This window comes from Tauraco erythrolophus, chromosome 4 (genome assembly GCF_009769465.1).
Source record: "Tauraco erythrolophus isolate bTauEry1 chromosome 4, bTauEry1.pri, whole genome shotgun sequence".
Classification (NCBI taxonomy): domain Eukaryota; kingdom Metazoa; phylum Chordata; class Aves; order Musophagiformes; family Musophagidae; genus Tauraco; species Tauraco erythrolophus.
The window spans coordinates 36,283,880-36,305,787 of NC_141468.1; the positions used below are offsets into that span (position 1 = coordinate 36,283,880).

Here is a 21,908-nt window from a genome sequence, read left to right on the forward strand (position 1 = left end):
GGTCACAGTGGAGTATTGTTGGAGCTGGGTACCTCACTGCCTAGGCTGAGGTACAGACCTAGAAGTTCAGGTTTAGTAGGTTTAGTTTCTGCAGCTTGAACGCTCTGCATCTCAATGCCCAAATTCCAAGGAAGGCCCCAAGCTAACTTCTCTGGATGTTACCCTCAGAAACCGTCTTTCAGGGTCCTGAGAAGTGCTCTGCGTTCTCAATTCTCAGTGACTTCTAGCCTTGTAGGACAAGGCAACGGCAACTGAGGCAATTCAAGAGCTCACAGAAATCCCAAGATCCAAGGAATTCGCCATCCTTAACCTTAAAAAGAGCAAGCTGCAATGACGGGTTCCCCACAGCTGATGACAGTCCCCTTCCACAGTTACAACAGGAATGGGCAATGAACCAGCTACTGGGAACAAGAGGGTCACCGCATACCGATGGGTACGGCTCGAGCGCACCGAGGGCATCGCTCAGCCCTCGGTGGTGAAGCGGGGCTCCCTTCAGCCATCGGTGCTTTCAGTGGGAGCTGGGTTCATGTTTTGAGACACTTTTTAGCTCACATGGTGAATGACACAAAGTGAATGCGTTTATGCTGCTGGCAGTGCACTAATAGAAGATGTCTGCTCGGGATGGTCAACAATCACCTGCTCAGCATTTAAGTATCTACAAGTAGCTCTCTACACCAGCTATAAGGCATTAGGCAGATGGTTATTTTGTGGACAACAGATGCAAGTTACAGTGTTTCTGCTAGTAGTATTTGAATGTCTTTTCTTTAATTGTTATGGAGAATTGATGAGAAATGTAAATGAAACATTTGAAATATAAAAAGTGTTTTTGTTTGTTTAAAGAAATGTTACAGATTTCAATTCTATTAGAAATCCAGTAGTTTGGCAGGGTGAGTCAAATCCTGCTCCCACTGCTGTCAAAACCCCACTGACTTCAGTGGGAGGAGGATAATTATAGAATGGTTTGGGTTGGAAGGGACCTTAAAGACACAAGAGCCAGTCTCTACAAGGTATGTACAAATGAATCCCAGAACGCAAAAGGCATGAGGTATGATTAAATGCGTAGGTTTTGATAGAACTGGAGCTTGGTTTTTTTTTTTTTTTTTTTTTCTGAGAGAAGTGGGGTATTAGTAAACAGTTTAATGCTGAAGAAAATGCAGACTTCCTACAGGAATCTCTGTGCATCTGCTCCTCTTCAGGCTCGAGTACTCATGGCTTGGGGTCAAGATAGTTCTGGTCAGGCTCCAGCTGAAGCGCACCAGGGGAACGGTGGCTGGTGGTGGTGGCTGTCCTTCTCCTGCTCCCCGCACCCCATCACAAAGACACACAGGTACACAGGTCTGTTCCCCAAAGCCACCAAAGGGCTAAGCCCTGGAGCTGGCTCCCCCACCAGAACACCAGGGAAAGCAAAGATTTAGGACCTAGACTTATACAATGCTCATTTACGCTTTCAGGGTGCCTTTCGTGCCTGTATCCAGAATGCTACGCTTAACCCAGTGAGGCAAATGGTGCACGAAACAGCAACAGAACAGACAAACCAACCAACAAACCAGATATGTACGATTGGAGAGCAGAGTTTTGGCTAAAAGGTGGGGGGAAAGGGTGTGAATTGACATCACTCCAGTTGGGACTGATAACAACAGGCATTGCTGCCCTGAAGGAGCAGGGCTTATGGTTGACAGGCTAAGGACAATAACAGAACAATGCAATTCATGGGTGGAAGAGGGGAAACAAATTAGTTGTGATTGATTCCTATGAGCAATGCTCTATATAGTCTTACAATTAACACAGACTTTAGGCTGATCTGATAACTCAGTACTGGGGGACAGAGTGATATGCCTTTTGGAAAAATGGGTCTGTTTTCTGCAAGAAAATACACCCATAACAGTATTTTCAGTACTGGATAATCATTATTTGGATTTGATTTGAGTTAACTCACAAAAGATGGAATAGATAACAGAACGGATGGCTGCGATTTTGGTGTGTAGCAAACAGGAGTGTCTTCAGGAGGAGGTGAACTTCAGTGGCCTTCGGCACTGCCTCCCGATTGTACCCAGTCATAGATGACCAAGGGAATGCTCACTAAGGAAAACATTATCCCCAGTGCCAAGAAAAGAAGCCTGGAACAAAAAGAGAAAATTAATGAATAAAAAGAAAAGACAATTAATTCAAACATATTGACTTCTCCTCTTAAGGAGATTTACAGGATGACGTATCAAAGTTATCAGCTAAAATAGGATAGCACTTCTGGTAAAGACAAGACCCATAGATAATTAAACAGATTAGAGTCATTAATAATTACTCGCTGAACACCAAAACCATTTTTTTTTCCCCTTCTATTCACTTCTTAAACACCGATCATCCCTAAAGAGGATTAAGAGAGTCTATTGGACTAGAGTCTAGGACTGATTGGCTGTGCCCTTTTCAAAGTCTTATGGGAATAAGTATACTTTTCCCACTGGACACGTGTCCATTGAAGTTCAGCCCTTTGGTCTTGGGGTCTGTGGATGGAGCCACAGGTGAAACACGGTTTCCCCCCCGTCTGCTCAGAGCAGGAAGGTCCTGCCCCATTAGACTGGGAATGCAGAGGAGTGTTGTGTCTTTTCTGCTGCAGCTCTTTCTGGGACTCACAGGAAACCTTGCCAAGGCCCAGTCCCACCTGCCCATGCAGGACTAACATTTCATCTGGCTGCTTCTGGTGCAAGCACCCCAAGTCTGACTCATATCCCTTAAAACCATGGGGAAAAAGGCAAACGGAGTGCTTTGCACGCTTTCTGAATCAACACGCTGAAACAGAGGAAGCTTGCTGGGCTGAAAGGGCTGCCGAAGGGAGCTGGAGGAGTACCTGCACCCTCTCGACAGCTACAGCCACTGCAGAGCTAAGGCTCAACAGCCCGCAGAATAGCCCCTCGCCTCGCAGAGAAGGGTCCCCCAGAACACCAGAAGACCCCTGGGGTAAGCAAAGAAGAAAGGCAAGCATGGCTGCTGGCTGACTGAAGGAGGGAAAGTAACGTAAAGAAGGTCACACACATGTTCAGATTAGGTATGCTTTGCATTCAGGATATTATAAGGAATGACAAATCGAAAGTGTTGCTTTGACAAGAAACGAATGCATACCCAAATCCTCTGAGTCAATTTTGATCCATCCTGCTGTGTAATTTTTAAATACAATGAGGAAGGTAGAATGAAAATCAGCATATTCAGATGTGACCCCTGCAAAATTCAAATAAATGAGTTTTGTTAGTTGTTGGCAACAGATAATTATGTGTTGCAGATTAGCAACAGTCTTTTATTAGTAGTACAAAACCAGCGTACTGTACCTACGACTCCGAAAATATCCTTCATGGTGGGGATAAAAATGACTAACAGGTTGATGATAACCAAAAGAACAAAAGTAACCAAAACGTGACGACATAAGTCAAATTTTGTTTTCCTAGCCAGTTCAAATAACGATGAACGCACCTGTAGAAAGAGAGAGAATTCTCTGTCAGGAACAGTCCATAAGCCAATTCAAAGCTTCTCATGTTTATTTTCAAACAGTTCTTCACGCGACAAGTGTTGCATATATACGTTACAAACTTTGGGGTCTCTGATGTAATGCCCTTTGAAATAATCCTCAAAATTAATTTGATATTTCAAAACTGTAGGTATACATGCATCCGTAGCAGGTATTCCTCCCTTTCTGACATGCCTTTTGGGGTCCTTCTGCATTTAAACATGAACTTCACCTCTAGGCCTGTTCCATTGAAGTTGTGTGAAGTAAGAGAGGGCCCTTGTGGATTCAATTTAAAATAGATTTAAGACCAAAAGCAGTTAATTTATTTCCTGCAGGGAGAACTCCTCCAGAAGTTAGTGGGAGTCTAGTGTGGGAAAAGTCTGATCCAAGCTCAAGCTCTTTTAGTAGCTGCAACATCACTGTCTCGGCAACTGCTTGACCGTGGTTTGAAGGAATGTGCCCTGTGCAGCTGTTAATGACTTCCAAATCGTGTGGAGCTTTTTACTCACAGTGAAAAACAGCACCGGCACCGTGAGTATCACTGCAACGATCACGGCCAAGCGCACGGTCAGGATGAGGATGTCATCTTTGCTCTGGTACTTGTGAAGCAGATCTGACTGCACATCGTCTACGGAAAGGACAGTAAGATAAGTGTTCTGGCAGACAGGCAGCTCGTTCACAAAAATCATTGCTTAACAACAACCTTCTTGAACAACAAGTGATTTATCTGCAAACAAAAGTATGGAATGAAACATTCTTGAGTTAAAACGGCACTTTGAACCGAATCTCAATGATCCCATGATTCCAGATTAATCCTTTGGAGGCCTGATTTAGGAATGCATCCTAATTCAAGACAGCACATGCCTAAGTCTAAGGTAGTTTTCACTGTAGGAAAGACAACAGTGAGACATACACGAAAGCTTGCTTACGTATATACATATATAAAAAAATAAGTAAAGTGAAATAAGCTATTTCTAGTTGGTTCCACGGGCTTTTTTTTTTTTTTTTAAGTTTCAAATGATATAAAATAACCACATGCACTGCAACGGCTGAGCTTAATATAAACTACAAGGTTTTGAGCTAAATTAGTCTAAAGAGCAAATAAACTTCCAGCGAAAAGCAGTGCCCCTGTTCTCAACCAAGAACAAAGCCTATCTTGGGTCAGCTCTCAGTGGGACACTCTGACATTTGCCCTCAAATCCCTCGGCAGCTCCTCCGAGGGTTGCCCTGATGTTTTTTTTTCTCTTGAACCTGCCACCTCCCCAGCAGTGCCTGTGGCTCGGCTGGTGGCCCCAGCAGCCAAGACAAATCACGGGGTGGGGGGGGCTTAATGGGGAGGTGCTGGCGATATTTTAATACAACCTCCTGCAATAATGTTTCCTTGAAGCTGTGATAAATAGCGCAGAGCGTGTCTGCATGTGCTAACCAACAGGAAAACCAAGCTGCTGAGGGACCTACATGTCTGCTTTGTTAACTTTTAAACATCTAGGAGCAACGATCTAAGGGGGCAGCTGTTAAGCGCTACAGAAACATACTCGCTGCCCCTTTTTAGGCTCATGTTTTGTTTCTGCTGCTAATCTTAGAAAGCTGATGGTAAAACGTAACAGCTCTTAAACTGAAGTCCTTAAAGGGAACTCGGCAGCCACATCTAGTTTAAAATCTTTGGCACTTGGTAAAACCTCACGTATTCCCGGAGGCAGAGGGATCTGTCCTGCAGCAAAAAGCCTGCACTCTCCCCAGGACTCTCTGGGGAGAGACCACCTATGCAGTGCTTCAATCCCCACCAGGAGAAAGAAAATGCTCTCCCACCTCCCTGCAGATTAGGAGAGGGGTTTTCAAGCCGGGCACATGCACAGCTTCTGCGACACAGAGCTTACTCTGCTCCTGCAAGCACAGACTGCAACTTCTGTACCGCTCACGGACTGCAGCCAGGTAGGAAGTGAAGGGCAAGGCTTACAGTTGAAGGTCTGTTTTCCTTTCAGCTAGATACACCACAGAGCCCAACCACAGTGTGACCTTTTAGGGGAAGAAAAACCCTCTTTTCTGTAATTCTGCAATGTAAATATAGTCATCACTGCAACACTTTGGAGAACACAGCAAACAGACAAGTACTTTTGGTGTAAAGAAAAAATGGCCATAAGAAAAACGCTGTTCTTACCCAGGTAAGGGTAGAGAAGAGGTTAGAAAACTGTAAGCGAGCATTTGAAGGGTAAGGTCTTGTCAGTCTCAAGGGGAAGAAGGATCAAAGCAGAGGAATTTTATATTCCCTCAGGGTCTTTTTTGCTGCCCGTCATGGCACTGACCCCTGCAGAAGCCCCCGCGGAGCCGCACAGCTTCCACCCGTGGGCTCTCAGTGCGGGGAGCAGGGACGCCTGGCATGGGAGAGAGGCACATGAGACACCCCAGGGATTTCCTCCGCCGTTCCCCCTCGGGAGGGCCAGAAGGACGCAGCCCCTACCTCCTCCATGGACTCCAGACCCTCGTCCTTGAGGGGTGTGGAGATTCCCAGAGAGGAGCGCCACGGATCTGCCTCCTCAGATCCCTGGGGCAATCACATCAGAATCTCCTCCCTGCCAAAGCGAAGGGGTCCGTGCTGATTTACACCCACTTGCTCCCTGGGGCTGCTAATTTGATGCATTTCTACGAAAATGTGTTAGACAGGAGCAGTTGGATGAGAACGGCTGTTGCTGTTGTCACTTGCAGCGTATTTGCGGTTTTATTGGGAGAATTAGAACAGATGACCTCACATTGCTTCAACGCATGCAAACTCAAGGCCTCATAATCAGAATGAGCCTGAGGAAACAAATACGAGATAGGTAAACTTTTGAGGAAAAAAAAAAATGCCACATTTCATATTTACTTATTTTCTTTCTCTTGCGATACGTGGCTCACAAGGAACAGTATCATGAATGAGGAGATTGTAACAAAAAGGTCACTTGGAATCGGGTGGAGGAGACTGGTGACCTTTGGGTGACTCTGAGGTAAGAGGCAAACATCAGTTTTGTCATCTGCCTTGTAACCCCTTAATGGTCCATGGAAAAAAACACTAGTTTTCAGCATTCCAATTATACTGGGACGTGGGAGTAGCTTCCTGGGCAACATTCGTATTTTATCCTGCTTTACTTAATAATTGCACCTTTAGAGCATACATGTTGCATCCTTTAGTGATACAACACAATTGGTTTGTTTCTTTAAGTGAACCGATATGCATGAAAAGAGACAGGGTGCAAGTTTCAAACACTGAAACAACCATCCTTTGGCAGCTGAGCTGGGACAACACTCAGAGCTTCCCCACCTTCACTGCCGGTTTATTTAACCAGGACCTGAAGGGGTCAGCTCTAGAGACACAGGGAAAACATCTGGTCCTTCGCCTCTATGATGAAAGCATCAATAAGAAAATGAAAAAGTTGTGACAGCTGATTTGATACTCATTTCCTAGGACCTGCTCTCAAATCATCTCATTTTATGCAGATATGCGTGCTTCAGTCATTACCCACGTACACAACATTCAGGCGAGGACCTTGGAATGAAAATCTTAGTGGGGCCCAGCTATCCCCAATTGTGTTAAATCTCTTCTCTCATATTTTGAATATGCCTTTTGCAAATGCTACTTTCCCTTGTGCTTTTTTCATCCATAAGGGAAAAGGAGGAAAGGATTTGTAGCTTTAATATGAAACTTTAAGGAAAATGATTTGAAAAAGTATTTCAATATAAGTGAATGGGACTTTCCTTTCCAGCTGGGATACGCTATTGATTTCACATGTATTCCCTTTCTACTTTGATCAGTAAAGAACTGCATACTTACCGTAGAAAGTCAAATAGCCAAATATGGCAGTCATAAAGTACATCACAAACATGGCAAAAAATGAGATATTTGAAACCAACTGCATTTTTTTCTGTGAACGGCTGGAGAAAGAAAAAAAAAACACATAAAATGGTTGAGCTGGATTTTTCAATAGCTGTTTAAAAATGTATTAAGTCTTTGCATAAACATTGTAATTCTGGGGAGACTCATGAATGCATTTTCATTTAAAACAGGAATTCACTGACAGCTGCACAAGGAAGAGAAGGACTGGGGAAACAAACCCTGCCTGGGGCTTAAGTCAAGAAATGGTGGTTCCGCCCCACGGCTCTGCTCCCCAGCCATACCCGCCTAACCAGAGTGAAGGGTGAAGCCGAGTGGAGAGGGATGGCCCTTAAACACTTCAGTAATTAAATTAAAAGGCCAAAATAAAGGAAAAGTAAAATTATACACAGGAAAACATTCTGAATGTTTGCAGAGAAATGTTTGTTTCCCCATGGGTAGAAAATAATGAATGTATGCAGACCGCTGTAGACCTGTAAAATAGGTTAAGTGTAAACGTTTCATTTTTAGATATTTGTTCTGAAATATTCACGCTCCAGTACCTAAAGTTAGACTTTTAAATCTTCACAGGGGTGCCCTAAATAGGCACCGGGGAACCTGCTGGAGTCCCTTGAAGCTTAAAACACCCAGCAAGTGTTTGGGCCTGAGGGCACCCATGGGTCAGACTGACCCCAGCCTCTCCCCTGGGGCTCCCCCACGGCTCAGAACCCCACTGCAGCCCCCGGGGCCACCAGCAATGCTGCAACAGGGCTGGTCACCAGCTCCCCGCAGCCCTGCGCAGCCAGAGGTGTCAGCGAGACAGCCGTACTGGCAAAGGTCTTTTAGTACAGGTGAGTCTGAAAATACTTTTTTTTTTTTTTTTTTCCTGGTACAGCAACAGATTTTTAGTTGCACTGGAACAAATGCCGTTAGCTGAACACACGTCTCTCTTCTCTGCCAAATAACCAGCACAACTTGGCTCTCCCCAGGCTGCCGTGTACTTCCAGAGAAAAATCCCAAAGTATTGCATTATCCCCAACCTCCTTCGCCCCCGCCCCAGCGGCACGCCTGGGAGGCCAGATTTCCTAGCTGAGAGCCCCGCTCGTTGGCTTGTTGGGTGTTATTAGAGCACATCTCCTCCGAATGGCACGAATGACTCAGAGCACCTCTGCGCTAACATTTTCCATGCAAAGCAGTTCAAAACAATTAGCTGGGAAAAAAAAAGAAAAGGGAAAGGCTTACTCTTTAAGTTCGCTGTAAATCGGGAGGACTGACGGGTGGCAGACAAACGCAAAAGCAATGGTAGGCAAAGCGTACACGGTCTGTTTGGAGAGAATTTCAGACAAGAAGTTAAGAAGAAGTATCTCCCCCAGTGGCGTGAAGAAATGATCCGTGTTCAACTACCTCAGCTCCCAGCTCTCTGGGCTCTTCAACCGAATGTCAAGAGCCTTCAGAGAGGGCAGAAGACCTGTTCAATTAGCATGTATTTAATGAAATATGGAGCAGCGCTCTTTCAACGGGAGGACAAAGTCTTCACGTTGGTCATGCCAGCACAGTCCTGGCTCTGCTCGCAGAGCGCAGCACTGGATGACACACGGCTGCTGGTTTTGCCGCCTTGGGTGGGTTTCCCTGCCCAACTACTGCCACCATTACTAGCACACCGTCACACGTAAAAGGGATGTATGGTGGGTCAAGGCTACGCTACCCTGCCTTGGCATGGAGAGGGGTGAGCACCTGTGGTGCTATGGCTGAAGTCCTGAAGAGAAGCCCATATCCAGACTGTAAGAAAAGAGAAGAGGAATGCAGAACTTACAAATAAATGGATATTTCAAGGTACCAGACTGAATCCCTTCATTTCCCAGGCCAACAAAAGGGCTAGGAGGGCTGTGGGAGCATACTTTTCCTTGGGGAAAGAGAGAGACCGTTACGTCACCAGGAAGCGCAGGAGGTCTCCGGTGGGGACCTCACCCTCTTCTCCACCAAAATCCTGAGCGAGTTTCCATCCTCAGCGTACAGCCAAACTTCACAAATGACCTCAGCGCCCAAGCGCTTCCATTCTCCCCAGGGAATGGGTATGAGCAGAGATCACAGGAAAAACAGGTCCTCCTGCGAGGACAAAATGAGTCCATCCCTATGCATGGCTCTCTCCGGCCCTTTGAGATCTGCTTCTGCTGGCCATAGGCATCCCCTTCCCACAGAAGCCGTCCTGCAGTACGCCCCAGGCCCGTCAGTAAACACACTGGCGGCTCTCCAGCAGTCCTTCCTCACCCAGGCCTCCTCTCCCTCACTCACAGCACACTACTGTTGTAGTCTCCATGGAGAGACTACAACATGTAGTCTCCATCCATGGAGACATTCAGAAGTTACCTGGACATCGTGCTGGGCATCTGGCTCTAATTGTCCCTGCTCGAGCAGGGGGATTGTCCCTTCCAACCTCAGCCATCCTCTAATTCTGTGAAACTGTCTCTCTCCTCACACACCAAAGTTGCTAGATTGATTGGCAAGCTGCTGGCCCTGAGGGCATATCTCTAGAGTTCACCTCCAGGGTGCCTAATTCAGATGGCACCAATCCTTCCAATGTGCCTCCATCGACGCTTGAGGCAAATGCTGACAATTACTGTAGGAGGAGAAGACTGCCCTTCAACCCTATCTAAATATACCTACACCTAAGCTGCTATTGCACACCAAGTTAACTACTTCTTGGTCCGTCACACCGGCCCTGGGCTCATGGCTACCCTCAACTAAAGAAAAGTGCTTGGACTGGCTTCTTCAACTGCAGGGGCAGGACAAATCTTTAAAAAATTGAGTTTTTGCGCGCTTACGTTATACACGCGCGTTCCCTACGAACGCGACCGCGACCCTGAGGAGCCTGTCCTGCTGGTGAGGTCTGTTGAAGGAGCTCTGCGCCCCAGCCCTGCTGACAGGAGCAATCCTCCTGCTCCCACAGCTACAGCCAGTTGCTCTTTCGCATTCTCTTGGCACAACCTTTCCTGCAGCTGTGTGGCGATAGAGGAAAGCATCCAGCTGAAAGGCAATCAAATTTTTGCTGGATTAGCTTTCAACTATATCCTTTTCGCAATCCAGTTCACCATATGACTACGGAAACACGTACTCTGTCACAAAGAAGTGGTTTGTGTGCAGAAGGACGGTGAGATTACTTGTGGGCTTTGGATGCTTTTGGAATGGCTTACTCAGCCTCTGCTGAACTACAGCCTAAAGGCGCAGTTGCAGCACGGATAATAAGGAGCAGTGGAAAGGAAAACTCTCCCAAAGAAAGCGTTTGTTGCCCAGTGGTAGCTGGGGCTCACATCCTCAGCACGTTTACTATGGGGGCACAGCAAGACCCCAAGGAAGTACATTCAACATGGCATCTCCATAAGACTGGGCAAGGAGACCCGCTGTGCGTTCACCATCGGAGCATGAGTGGAAGCACGGAGAATCAGGCCCTACGCGGCACTGATTGGATTAAGAACACGGGTGTAGGTGCATATATTATGTGAATTAGAAATAATTATTATAAAAGAAACATACCTTGGAATTAAAGATAACATACTTTGGCTTACACATATGTTCATGTGCTGAGCTATTTGATAGGATTGATGTTGCATTTAGCTGCGATCCGTCACAGGGAATTTGAAACTTCTTGTAAATAACCTAGAATAAGAGTGGAAGACAGCTAATTGCTAAAAACAATAATAAAAAGCAAATTAAAATTAACACATCAGAGAAATTGCGAATAGCCTATCAAGTTACTCTCATCCAACAAAGAAAGCAGCTGAACTTACCACTATCAGGAAAATACCATACAGCTTAATGAAAATCCACTGATTAAAAAAAAAAAAAATCTTGTTTTTTACTCTTCTTTTTGAAGCTCCAAGAAAAGTTTAAGTGTATTATACATTTAATTTGTATTGTGAGCTTCTGGGCAAGACAAAAGCCCATGTCACAAGCCTCCCGGCTTTCAGACAGACCTGAGCTTTGCTCTGACTGTTTTGACTTCCCAAGGGTCATCTTCCAGCAGTTTAACTAATTTTACTTCTGAAAGGGGCTGTGATAATTGAAACGAACCTGAAAATGTGCAATTGCAATCAGAATGTGACCCAGATTCCCTGATAATGAGCTACGTCAACTGAGTAGGTGTTATTTTCTCAAAAGGAAGATCCCAACAGGACTTCAATGCCAAAACTTGTGACACGGTTTTAAAAAACACATTGTGTATCTACTGGCATCTCTGTAGACTCAAACACATTTGAAAACGCAGTCCTCTATACACATCTTACTTCAAAGTCCAATACTTCCAATTAACCTCATGACTAAAAATTTCAATGCTGAGAGAAAAATAAATCACATACTTATTTGTAATAATAAGTATAATGAGTTTTCGTAATCTAACAATTTGTGAACTTATTTTTACAGCCTACACATAAAATAGAATTGCCTTATGACAATGAAGACCCTCTTAACTATAATTTTTAAATGAATTTCCACAATTGTATGGATGAAGCTGGTTTGTACTGAATTCAACCACTGTGACAATTCAGGCCTACTTGTTCCAAGATTCTCAAAACACAGCTTACTCCTGGACCAGGGAGGCTGCTTAGATTACAATGAGAGCACATTATTTTTAATTACAGTTGAGTTGCCAGTGTGACGGTCAGCGGCATGATGTCTGGCTTCCTTTATTTATTCCCACAATGGCATTTGTGTCTTACCTAAGTTCTTAAGGAGACATAAAGGGAGGATTATACCAAACGTCACCATGACAACAAGAACGCGTCCATCCACGTACCATGCCCTGTATAAAACATCAAAAAAATAACCACCATGAGCCAACCTTAAACCCTCTCTGGCTTTCCTCACACTCAGTCATCCTCTTTGATTGTTGCAGTTACAGAACTACCTTTGGTGTCCTTACCCTATGAGCTCCTACAAAAGGAGAGACAGGGGCCACATCTGAACTTGGTATTCTCATTAAGTAACCAGCCCTTAAAATATGGCACCGCTCTGACTCAGATATGGCAGATTTTCATAGTCACTAGACAAAATATCACCTTTCTGCTGAGATCGGTGAGTGGAAACGAGAGGCAGAGCAACACCCGTAACCTGACATAAGCCACTCTGCCAAAATGAGGAAAGATCATGCAAAGGGCCACACATACAGCTCAGTGGGGCAGGGAGGCCACCACGATTCCTTTGCTAAACTATCCGGGCACGTGCCTGGAGCAGCAAACCAGGCTCCTGAGCACGCACTGGCCAGCCCAAGGCTGTATCTCCTTCTAGCAAAGTGCTTTGAATCCTGCTGGAAAGCGAAAAGGGGAGAAGGGACAGTGTTAGTGATGTTCTGTATGACCTGTTTCCACTGCTTGGTCCAATTTAGTACGAAAGTCTGAGGAATGGGATCTCTACCTTCTTCTCATGCACTACAGCACACCATATAGCTCAGTGCAAAGGATATTTACCACTATGAAGAAATATCACCCCTCTGTTAAAGAAGCTGGTAAATGTCAAGGAGTAATAAGTGGCAGAAATCTTAGTGTAATGTTCTGCTGTTGTCATATGTTAGTATCGAAGAATTTTATACTAAGGACAGTGCTTCAGGGGCAAAATCCTGTAAGATGCTAAGAACACAGGGAAATACATTATATCTTAGACTTGCATTGCTCTCAATATCTTCAAGCATTGCCTAACACTGTAAAAGATCGGATCCTATGATAAGAGGTTTGTATAAATCACAATTCTTCATGAAAACCTGGTGTGCGAAGAGAGTTACTACTGATGATTTAACCTTTCATTTTCTATCCACCCTCTCTTCCTTCCTAAAGTTGTCTCGGTTTTCACTAACCCCCTGAGATATTGCTGTGAAAATCTGCTTTGACAAACCTAAAAAGCATCCAATACTTCAAATATGCTTAAACTTATCTACACAACATTAAATTCTATAATCCAGTCACCAAAATCAATTCAACTTACGTAAAAGATTCTTCTCTTCCATTAGAAACTTTATGGCAGAAGGCAGCTCATTTTTGACTATGAAGAGATAGCTCAACATTGCTGGAGGAAGAAGAAAGTCAGTTTAGAAAATGGTTAAGACATTTTGCAGAACAGGTGCAGAGAAGCATCCTGAATCTTTTCCCACATCAGCATCTGATGACAGAAGACCCTGAACTATAATTGACTGTAAAGTACTGATCATTCAGTCATACAGCCTTTTTAAAGGGCTGCATGCAAAATGTTAGCCACAGCTATATTGAGGAGCATGAAGATCCCAAGATGTCATTGAGAGAAGGAGGAACCTGACGGGTCGGTAGCCATAACATTACTAAGATGTTCCTGGATTTTGTTTTTCTGTAACCTTCATCTCCTTTACCTCCAACGTTCTGGAGAGATGTAGATCCAAAGACAATCATTTTCCCTGGGGTACCGAAGACCTGCTCACCCAGCTTTTCATATACCATGCAGCCTGCATGAGAAGAAATGAGGAGAAAGGTAACAAATACACCAGTGAAAGCTGTGGAGTTGAAACTCTTAACGATTCCTTTTCAGCTAACCATCCGTCTGTGCAGCCATATCTGTCCTTTGCAAGTAAATAGAGGGCTCTCTTGTAATTACTAGGGCTGAAACTTATGTAGGAATGTTTTCTTGACGTCTATAAATGTTATCGTTGGCTACCAATCACTTTTGAAATTCAAGCTCTTAATGAGGCTGTTACAATCCTTTAATGAGTCTGTCTATACCCTAGTGACACGTTAAGTTCTGGTATTCCCATCCTGGCATATTAGGTTTGCGCCCACAATGAGAGTGACGTAGAAAACCTCCTCTCCAGACAAAACTTGGAACAGCAGGACTCACAAGTCAGCACTGGCAGCCTGGCCACAGCAGACACAGCACCGCGATTCTGCCATGTCACTTGCTTTGACTGAACGATCCAAATGAGGGCAGCCACTGGTTTACAGGATGATTTACAATTTCTAATGACGAAGCCTTAACTTGTGAATTCTCAGTGTGGTATGTTTTTGGTAAAAGCAGGGAAAGGTGTAAATTATAACTGAAACTTCTTTTAAATATCTGTCAAGCTTGAGAAAGTCCTCTATTAATTGGTTTGTGTTTCTGTTAAATGTTTTTTTCCTTGGCTGAGAAAAAGACTGGGCATTGTGAAGATGGTGAGCTACATGAGAATAGAGAAATACTGCAGATGTTACACTGTACAGATGATTTAAAAATGCATCCCATTGTTTGGTTTTCTCTGTGTTTCCTTATAGCTGACGTTTCTGCTTTGAAGCTTGTATAAAAAATAAATTTGAGCTTAAATGTGCCAGCAGCATAGAAACCAGGGCTTAGATTTTGGGAACTAAGGGGGCAGAAATGTGTCCACAATTAGGCATACGTACCTAATTTAAATAGGCAGTTGCTGCCATCATACATGCTGTAACAGTAACTCACATGTGTCCAAATTACATTTTAAAGTATTACAGTGTTCTTGTGCACAGATAATTTTAAAAATTTAGCTTCAGAGATTGTTACCCAAGGAAAGAGACTCTTGGACTTCAGAGCACAGTGACATTTAACACTGTAGGTAACTTCTAATTTCTGTGTTTAGAATATTTTGCTTACAAACACACTCCCCTCTGTGGAGGAACTGTTCCCTTTTATTTTCTTCTAGGACTTCACTACTACACCACAAAGGCTACCAGGAATTTCACACTAACTGTTAAGGACAAACTGTATTTCCAGGTAAGCTTCACCATAGGTAAAGACTCATTATATTTCATTTGCAATTGGTTTTGTAATGCAAACAAACTACATGAGCTGTTCCTTCTAGCTCACTGAAGACAACATGTCATGGTAGCAGAATTCACTCTCTGTATCGTTTATATTTGCTCTTTTATTCGTTTTTCTCCTTAGTGACTATCAGATGCTGTTCTTCATTGCCATGTCATAAATTCTTGTTAATTCTGGGCTTCTGTCAGCAAATTTGCTGATGACACTAAACTAGGAGGAGTGGCTGACACACCTGAAGGCTGTGCTGCCATTCAGAGAGACCTGGACAGGCTGGAGAGTTGGGCGGGGAGAAATTTAATGAAATACAACAAGGGCAAGTGTAGAGTCTTGCATCTGGGTAAGAACAACCCCATGTACCAAGTTGGGGACTGAACTGTTGGGGAAGAGCAGAGAGGAAAGGGACCTGGGGGTCCTGGTGGACAGCAGGACGACCATGAGCCAGCAATGTGCCCTTGTGGCCAAGAAGGCCAATGGCATCCTGGGGTGTATTAGAAGGGGTGTGGTTAGTAGGTCGAGGGAGGTTCTCCTCCCCCTCTACTCTGCCCTGGTGAGGCTGCATCTGGAATATTGTGTCCAGTTCTGGGCCCCTCAGTTCAAGAAGGACAAGGAACTGCTGGAGAGAGTCCAGAGCAGGGCCACAAAGATGATTAAGGGAGTGGAGCATCTCCCTTATGAGGAAAGGTTGAGGGAGCTGGGTCTCTTTAGCTTGGAGAAGAGGAGACTGAGAAGGGACCTCATTAATGTTTATAAATATGGAAAGGGTGACTGCCATGAGGATGGAGCCAGGCTCTTCTCAGTGGCATCCAATGATAGGACAAGGAGAAATGGATATAAGCTAGAACATAGGAGGTTCCGCTTAAACATGAGAAAGAACTTCTTCCCAGTAAGGGTAACGGAACACTGCAACAGGCTGCCCAGAGAGGTTGTGGAGTCTCCTTCTCTGGAGATGTTCAAAACCTGCCTGGACGCGTTCTTGTGTGATCTAATCTAGGTGGTTCTGCTCCGGCAGGGGGATTGGACTAGATGATCCTTTGAGGTCCCTTCCAATCCCTAACATTCTGTGATTCTGCGAAAATGTGTTAGGCCTTTCTATTGTGTCAGCAAAGTGATAGAAACTCCGTTGTACACAAAGCATCTGGCCTTATTTGAGCAATGTTCACCTCTCGTTCTTTACAATTCTGTTGAAATGGTATAAAAATTGAATAGTCTGAAGTTACCTGTTTCCTTTGAACACACCAACAGGAGATATATTGAATAAATAGATAGCAGCGTCACTGAAATCAAAAGCAGCCTACAAAAATGGAAAATAAAGCTTACTGTAAGAGTTGAGTTCTAACATTGCAATGTTTCATATCAGGTCCTATCCCCGTTGACTCCGACATAATTTTTATACTCTTTTGACAATGCAAAAAGCCCTAAAAATACACATGGTTCACATGCTGTTTGCAGTTCCACCACACCACTGTGGAGGTAGAAAGTCTTGCTTGCAGAGGGACTCAATCAAGTAGAATTTAGCAGAGCTGCAGAGCACAGCCTGTCAGTGAGTTACACCTCCCCATATTGAAAGAAGCAAGAATAAAGATGTCTATCGGATAGGAACTAAGGTTTAATCAGCAGGGATGAGCCATGTACGTCCACTCTAAAGCTCTTTTTTCTGGAAACAGAGTAAAAATTTCAAAGGGAAATCCTCTATTTAAGGACTTCCATACTAAACAGAAGCATCTTTTCCCAGGACATGTTCCATATGCTACCAAAAGGGTGCCCTATGGTTTTTTATGTGCCTCCCAGTGCCCAAGGAGGGGGGAAGGAGGGAAGTTAAGGTTTGACTGGCTTCCTTTGGGAATAAAGGCAGAAACCAAAGGCTTATGATTTGTCCAGATGGGGACTGGTGTTCCCTCACTGATGTCACTCCTGGTCTGCTGTGATCCGTAATTTGACTTCACTTAGAAGAATTGGAGGAAGTAATGACCAAGCTGTTTGTGTGGGGAACTTGCTGGCACAAATGATAATTAGTCAGTGCCGGGGGCTAAGTGCATAAAACCACATTTGCTCATTGCTCTATGTCTTTAAGCCAAGCACCATGTGTGCCTTCCCCTCCAACACTCTGACACACAAAGACCTGATGATGTTTTCATGATGTGTGCGAAGAGCATTCAGACAATCTGTTGGCAATTCCTCTCTTTATTATGACAACTACCCTCAGGACACCGAGAAAAACAAGCCTAAAATTTAACAGAAAACAAGCTGCTGCCATAGATAGGCAGCAACACAACTTTTTCACAGGAATACATAGAAAGAACAGGATGAGAAGCCTCCTCCCCACTTTTTATTATTTTAGACTAGAAATACTTTAGCATCAAATAATGACCCACAAGTTTCTCAGGGCCAGAGGAGCAGAGAGAAACACAAAGAGGTGATAGGAGGAACTGTTCTTTTGCCAACAAAGAACGACGGTTGACAATAACAACGCACTCTTTATAAAGCCCAAAGGGCGTTTCTCCTCAAGAAGGTGGAGAAGGGAAGGGAGATTGTACTGGCTGAAGTCACTCTGCTCCACTTTTTAAGGATTTGCTAAGCCCTGCTCCTGCCCCTGTTCCCTGCAGAGCTGTTCCACCCCTGCCTGTCTGCTCACAGCCCCTGGAGCTCAGTTGCTCCACTCCCAGCCCCAAATGGCTCCAGCTCCGTAAGACAGCATCAAGTCTATTTTAATATTAAAAGCTCCAGTTTTTCAGGCACTGAGCTCATGAAGCCTTTGCAGTGGTAAAAATAACACTCCCAAGCAGCCAGGTATTTCTGATCTGTTGTCCTTAGCTCCCCATAGGGTTTTTACAGAGACGCTTGGCATTTTCGTCAGCACCGTATGAAACGCTTGTTTGTGTTAGGACTGTGGTATGGACAGGGATATTGGCGCCAGAACCACCCCTTGGAAAGGAATGAAATTGTCCATGCCACTCGATCTGCACAAATTCAAAACAGAAGCAGGGGAGCTTGCACTGCAGTCCCAAAAGCACTCCCCTACTTTTTTTTTTTTTTTTTTGCCTGCTTTTAAAGAAGCGCTGGCAGCCACGCAACCAACCAGCACTTACAAGAGTCACCTCCCCCCAACAAATCCAGAATAAACAGTTTAGGGCAGGGGACTGATACAGTGCTGGGAAGAATATGCTGTTCCTGCAATGTCACTGCTGTTTGCTCCGCTGCCACATTACCAGGTCAGCTGAAACATGTGCTGTCCCCAGCCCTCTACGGAGTCCTCGGCTTTGGGGCCACAAGACCTATGAGGCTCATGCAGTCACTTGCTTTATTGCACAGAACAGCTCTGAATCCTCATAAGGTGTCGGGTGCAGATGAGCATGTCAGAGCATGGGGTTTGCCACCATACGGCTTCCCAGAGGGCCCGTCTGCCAGCCTGCCCTAAACCTCTGGAGGAGTTAGGCTTCGGCTTCGTGACTACTTCCAGCCACCCAAGCAGAAAGGGCTGCAGAAAGCACTGTGAAACTTCCAGCTGTAGTCTCCTACCACACCTCATCTAACAAGCCCCTGTGCTTCAGCAGGGTTTTTCAGATGACCTACAGTGGCAGGCTAAACGCAGGCTGAAGCACCTTGCACTTGGCCAGCCTGTGTGTCTCTGCAACGCGATCCATCGCTCCGGTCCTGGCTCTCCAAGATGAAACCCAGGCAGCAGTGAGTGCTCCTGCCATCCCCAATGTCCTGGCCCATCTGTACGACTTAAAGACTCTAAGCCTCTTGTGTCATCTTTCTGCAGCAAGGCTTTCTCCCTTTTTGCATACTCTTCTTTGGTCTGGGCTGTAGTTACCAACAATACTGGGATTAAGTTCCTCTGAGTTCCTACCTCAGTTGATTTGTCTAGAAAGCATGATACTATGCTATGGCATTAAGCTATGCAAACAGAATGTGAGAGTGTATACTCATTGCCATGTTTATTTTGCACGTCTTATGCTAAGAATATAGGATCTGAACTGATCCAGGTGTGCATGGCAGCACACACTTCACACTGCAAGCGCCTAAAAGTTGTGAGAGTGGAAATCAGTCTGGGTCCGCTTTGTTAGTGCTGAAAATGCTCCTTTAATTTTCCCATCTCTGCTTTCTAGTTTTCAGGGATGGTGCACGTCAATACTGGATAAAGCAACCTAGAAACTTTCCAGAACTGTGGTACTCAAGAGCAATGTATTTAAGTGCCTTCTCATGTACAAAAAAGCAATGGAAGTATTGCTGGGACTCTATCCTTAACCACTTGTAAAGCAGAAGTGGTTCTAAGATCTACCTGTCATAGCGACAGCAGAACTATACATTTATGGGAAAAATGCACTGAATGAGAGTGTGAGAAAAAAATCTAACAATAATGGACTGTGTCTAACTCTGGGATTATCGCATGATAAAAGAACATTTAAAGCAGTTCAACTTTCAGGCATAACTACAGACACCACATTAGGATCCTGTATCTCCAGGCTTCAAAGGGGAAAGCTGTGCTGGCCTGGTCAGTTAGGTCCTGCTGGCTTCCTTACCTTTGATCTCAGAGGGCTGGTCTATCTCCAGGCCAACAGATCTAAAGGCATTATAAAGCTAACAAAAACAACTATCCACTTCTAAATACACACAGTTAATTCTATAGAGAATAATGCTGTTATTTACTGTATAAAATCTTGACATTCAGGTTTGCAAGTTTTTCGTATAATGTGGTGGTACAGATCTGCACACTCACTCCTCAGGCCAAGACGAGTCCAGTCACCATCACAAGATGTTAGAAGTGTCTCTGGTGTTCACATCACTGGTCTGATCTACTTCACCTAAAAGAAACTGCCCTTTTACATCCTTTAGAGCAAACTCATTTCACATTTCTCTTAACTCTCATGAAAAACTGCTGAAAGAATAAGAAAAGGATGAGATTGTAGAAAACTAAAGCAGTAAGAAGAAATTGAGTGTGCTCCTTGGCTGAGATACTATTATCACAGAAGAGGTAACAGGGCTGAAGAGAGGTAAGTTTTTTTTTCTGGTTACAGCAGTTTTTGCAATCAGCAGTCTGTACCCTCAGAGGTGTTTATCAGAGCACAGTGGAGTATCATGTGCAAGTTAGAGTACTAGGTAAAAAAACCAGCAAAAATAAAATAAACTCAGTCACTCTGCATAAGAAAGATCTAAATTAGAGTCTGGCTACTTTATAGCCTAGCTCAGTGACAACTCAATTATGAGACTTTGTACATTCTTAACGTAAATGGATTAACTCATTGGATTATTCCTAGATTTTACCCAACCACAGCAAATTGTTAAGCTAGCGGCATGGATGTAGCTATCCTGGCACAAAACCCCAGAGCAGATGGCTGTACAAACCACTTTGGCCATCCGCTCTGCTATATACACGGCTCATATTATTTTCCCAAAACCTAAGAAATAACAAAAGTTCTAGATTTTTAGATTTGACATTCAAGAAATGACATCTCTTTAGAGTAATCTGTAAACTCATAACCGTGTTGAACAGCTCTCAAAGATTGTAAATTACTGTATTTCTTCCCTCAATGAACATTTATCACTGAAATCTGCATGCAATTCCCAATTGATTTCTTAACAATCACTTTTCACAATGAAACATCTCATACTGTGATCCAGAATAACACAGAATAACTCTATGTCTTACTCATTCACTGGCACTGTTTCATTTTTGAACTATAAAATTGTCCTTTACAAAATGCCTCTTTTTTGCTGGAGTTAAGTACTCTACCTCAACTCTCTTTTTATACTAAAATCTTGGCTATTTTGTTGGCTCTCAAGGACTCTCACATAAGAAACTGAAGAAACTGTGGGAGTGAGATGAAAATTTATATGTAACGTATAAAGAAATATAAATACTCTTTTTCTTCATTAAAAAAAAAACAACAAAGCAGTTATTGCACCATTCTTTCATGAAAGCTCTGAAGATCCTGTGACACAAGTGAAAACTAGGTACTATTCCACTGCAACTATTACTACTGAATATTTCTGATGTATGTGTAGCTTGTGGACAGTAGGAAAAATCCCCGACTAGGCTCAGGTCTATAGTAAATAGCATGGACTTAATATGCTTTAGCATTACAAGTAGTGGCTTCTCCCAAAAACATTTGACCAAAAAAACCCATCCAAAACTTGTAGCTAACATTTTGAGGCTTGAAGGCTGTACTTGATTACAGATGGACTATAAATCCTTCCGTGCTTTAAACTCAGTGAAACTGCACAGAGATCAGCTACTCACCACGCGAATACTTACAGAAAAAGGAGAATTCCGGTGTTGGCCAAGGCAAAAGCGAGACCCAAAATCCCACTGCCCATAATTGCATTGCTGAGGTTGAAGACAGACATCCCCAGTGAAGTAGTTCCTGGGATCTGGAGAAGTAAAGACAGATGTGTCAGTCAGCAACAGCTTGGAACAGAGCAGGGAAATGCATCTATGCCTCAAACTTCACGTTTTGCGATATATCAGATCTAAGTAACCACTGCTATAGAAACAGCTTAATAAAAATTGGTTTGAAAGAGGAAGAAGCATCACTGAACCCTGTCACAGCTACACTCTCATCACTGTCCTACAGATTTTGTAAACTGAAGTAAATGGCATAGGCAACACACAACTCAAACAACACTTCCAATTTTAGAATCAGAATCGTTTATGTCGGAAAAGACCTTGAGGACCATCGAGTGCAACCATCGATCTAACACTGCCATCTTTCACTACGCCTGTGAAACATCTTAGGTGCATGATTTATATGTTGTAAGGTCATAAGGAACCACCAGGACTTCCTAGCACAG

The 21,908-nt window shown here is 44.0% G+C and overlaps 1 protein-coding gene across 1 annotated transcript in view; it reads right to left on the minus strand.

The window, feature by feature from the left end:
• Positions 1-1,888: 1,888 nt before the first annotated feature.
• Positions 1,889-21,908, minus strand: part of SLC38A1 (solute carrier family 38 member 1) — a 36,688-nt gene continuing 16,668 nt past the window's right edge. Inside the window, 14 exon segments of the mRNA XM_086610391.1 lie at positions 1,889-2,117; positions 3,098-3,210; positions 3,313-3,459; positions 4,003-4,121; positions 7,299-7,399; positions 8,580-8,659; positions 10,869-11,002; positions 11,133-11,161; positions 12,031-12,132; positions 13,308-13,329; positions 13,332-13,388; positions 13,705-13,797; positions 16,334-16,407; positions 21,373-21,488. Coding sequence (XP_086466517.1) covers positions 2,018-2,117; positions 3,098-3,210; positions 3,313-3,459; positions 4,003-4,121; positions 7,299-7,399; positions 8,580-8,659; positions 10,869-11,002; positions 11,133-11,161; positions 12,031-12,132; positions 13,308-13,329; positions 13,332-13,388; positions 13,705-13,797; positions 16,334-16,407; positions 21,373-21,488 — 1,287 coding nt within the window. The 3' untranslated portion in view covers positions 1,889-2,017.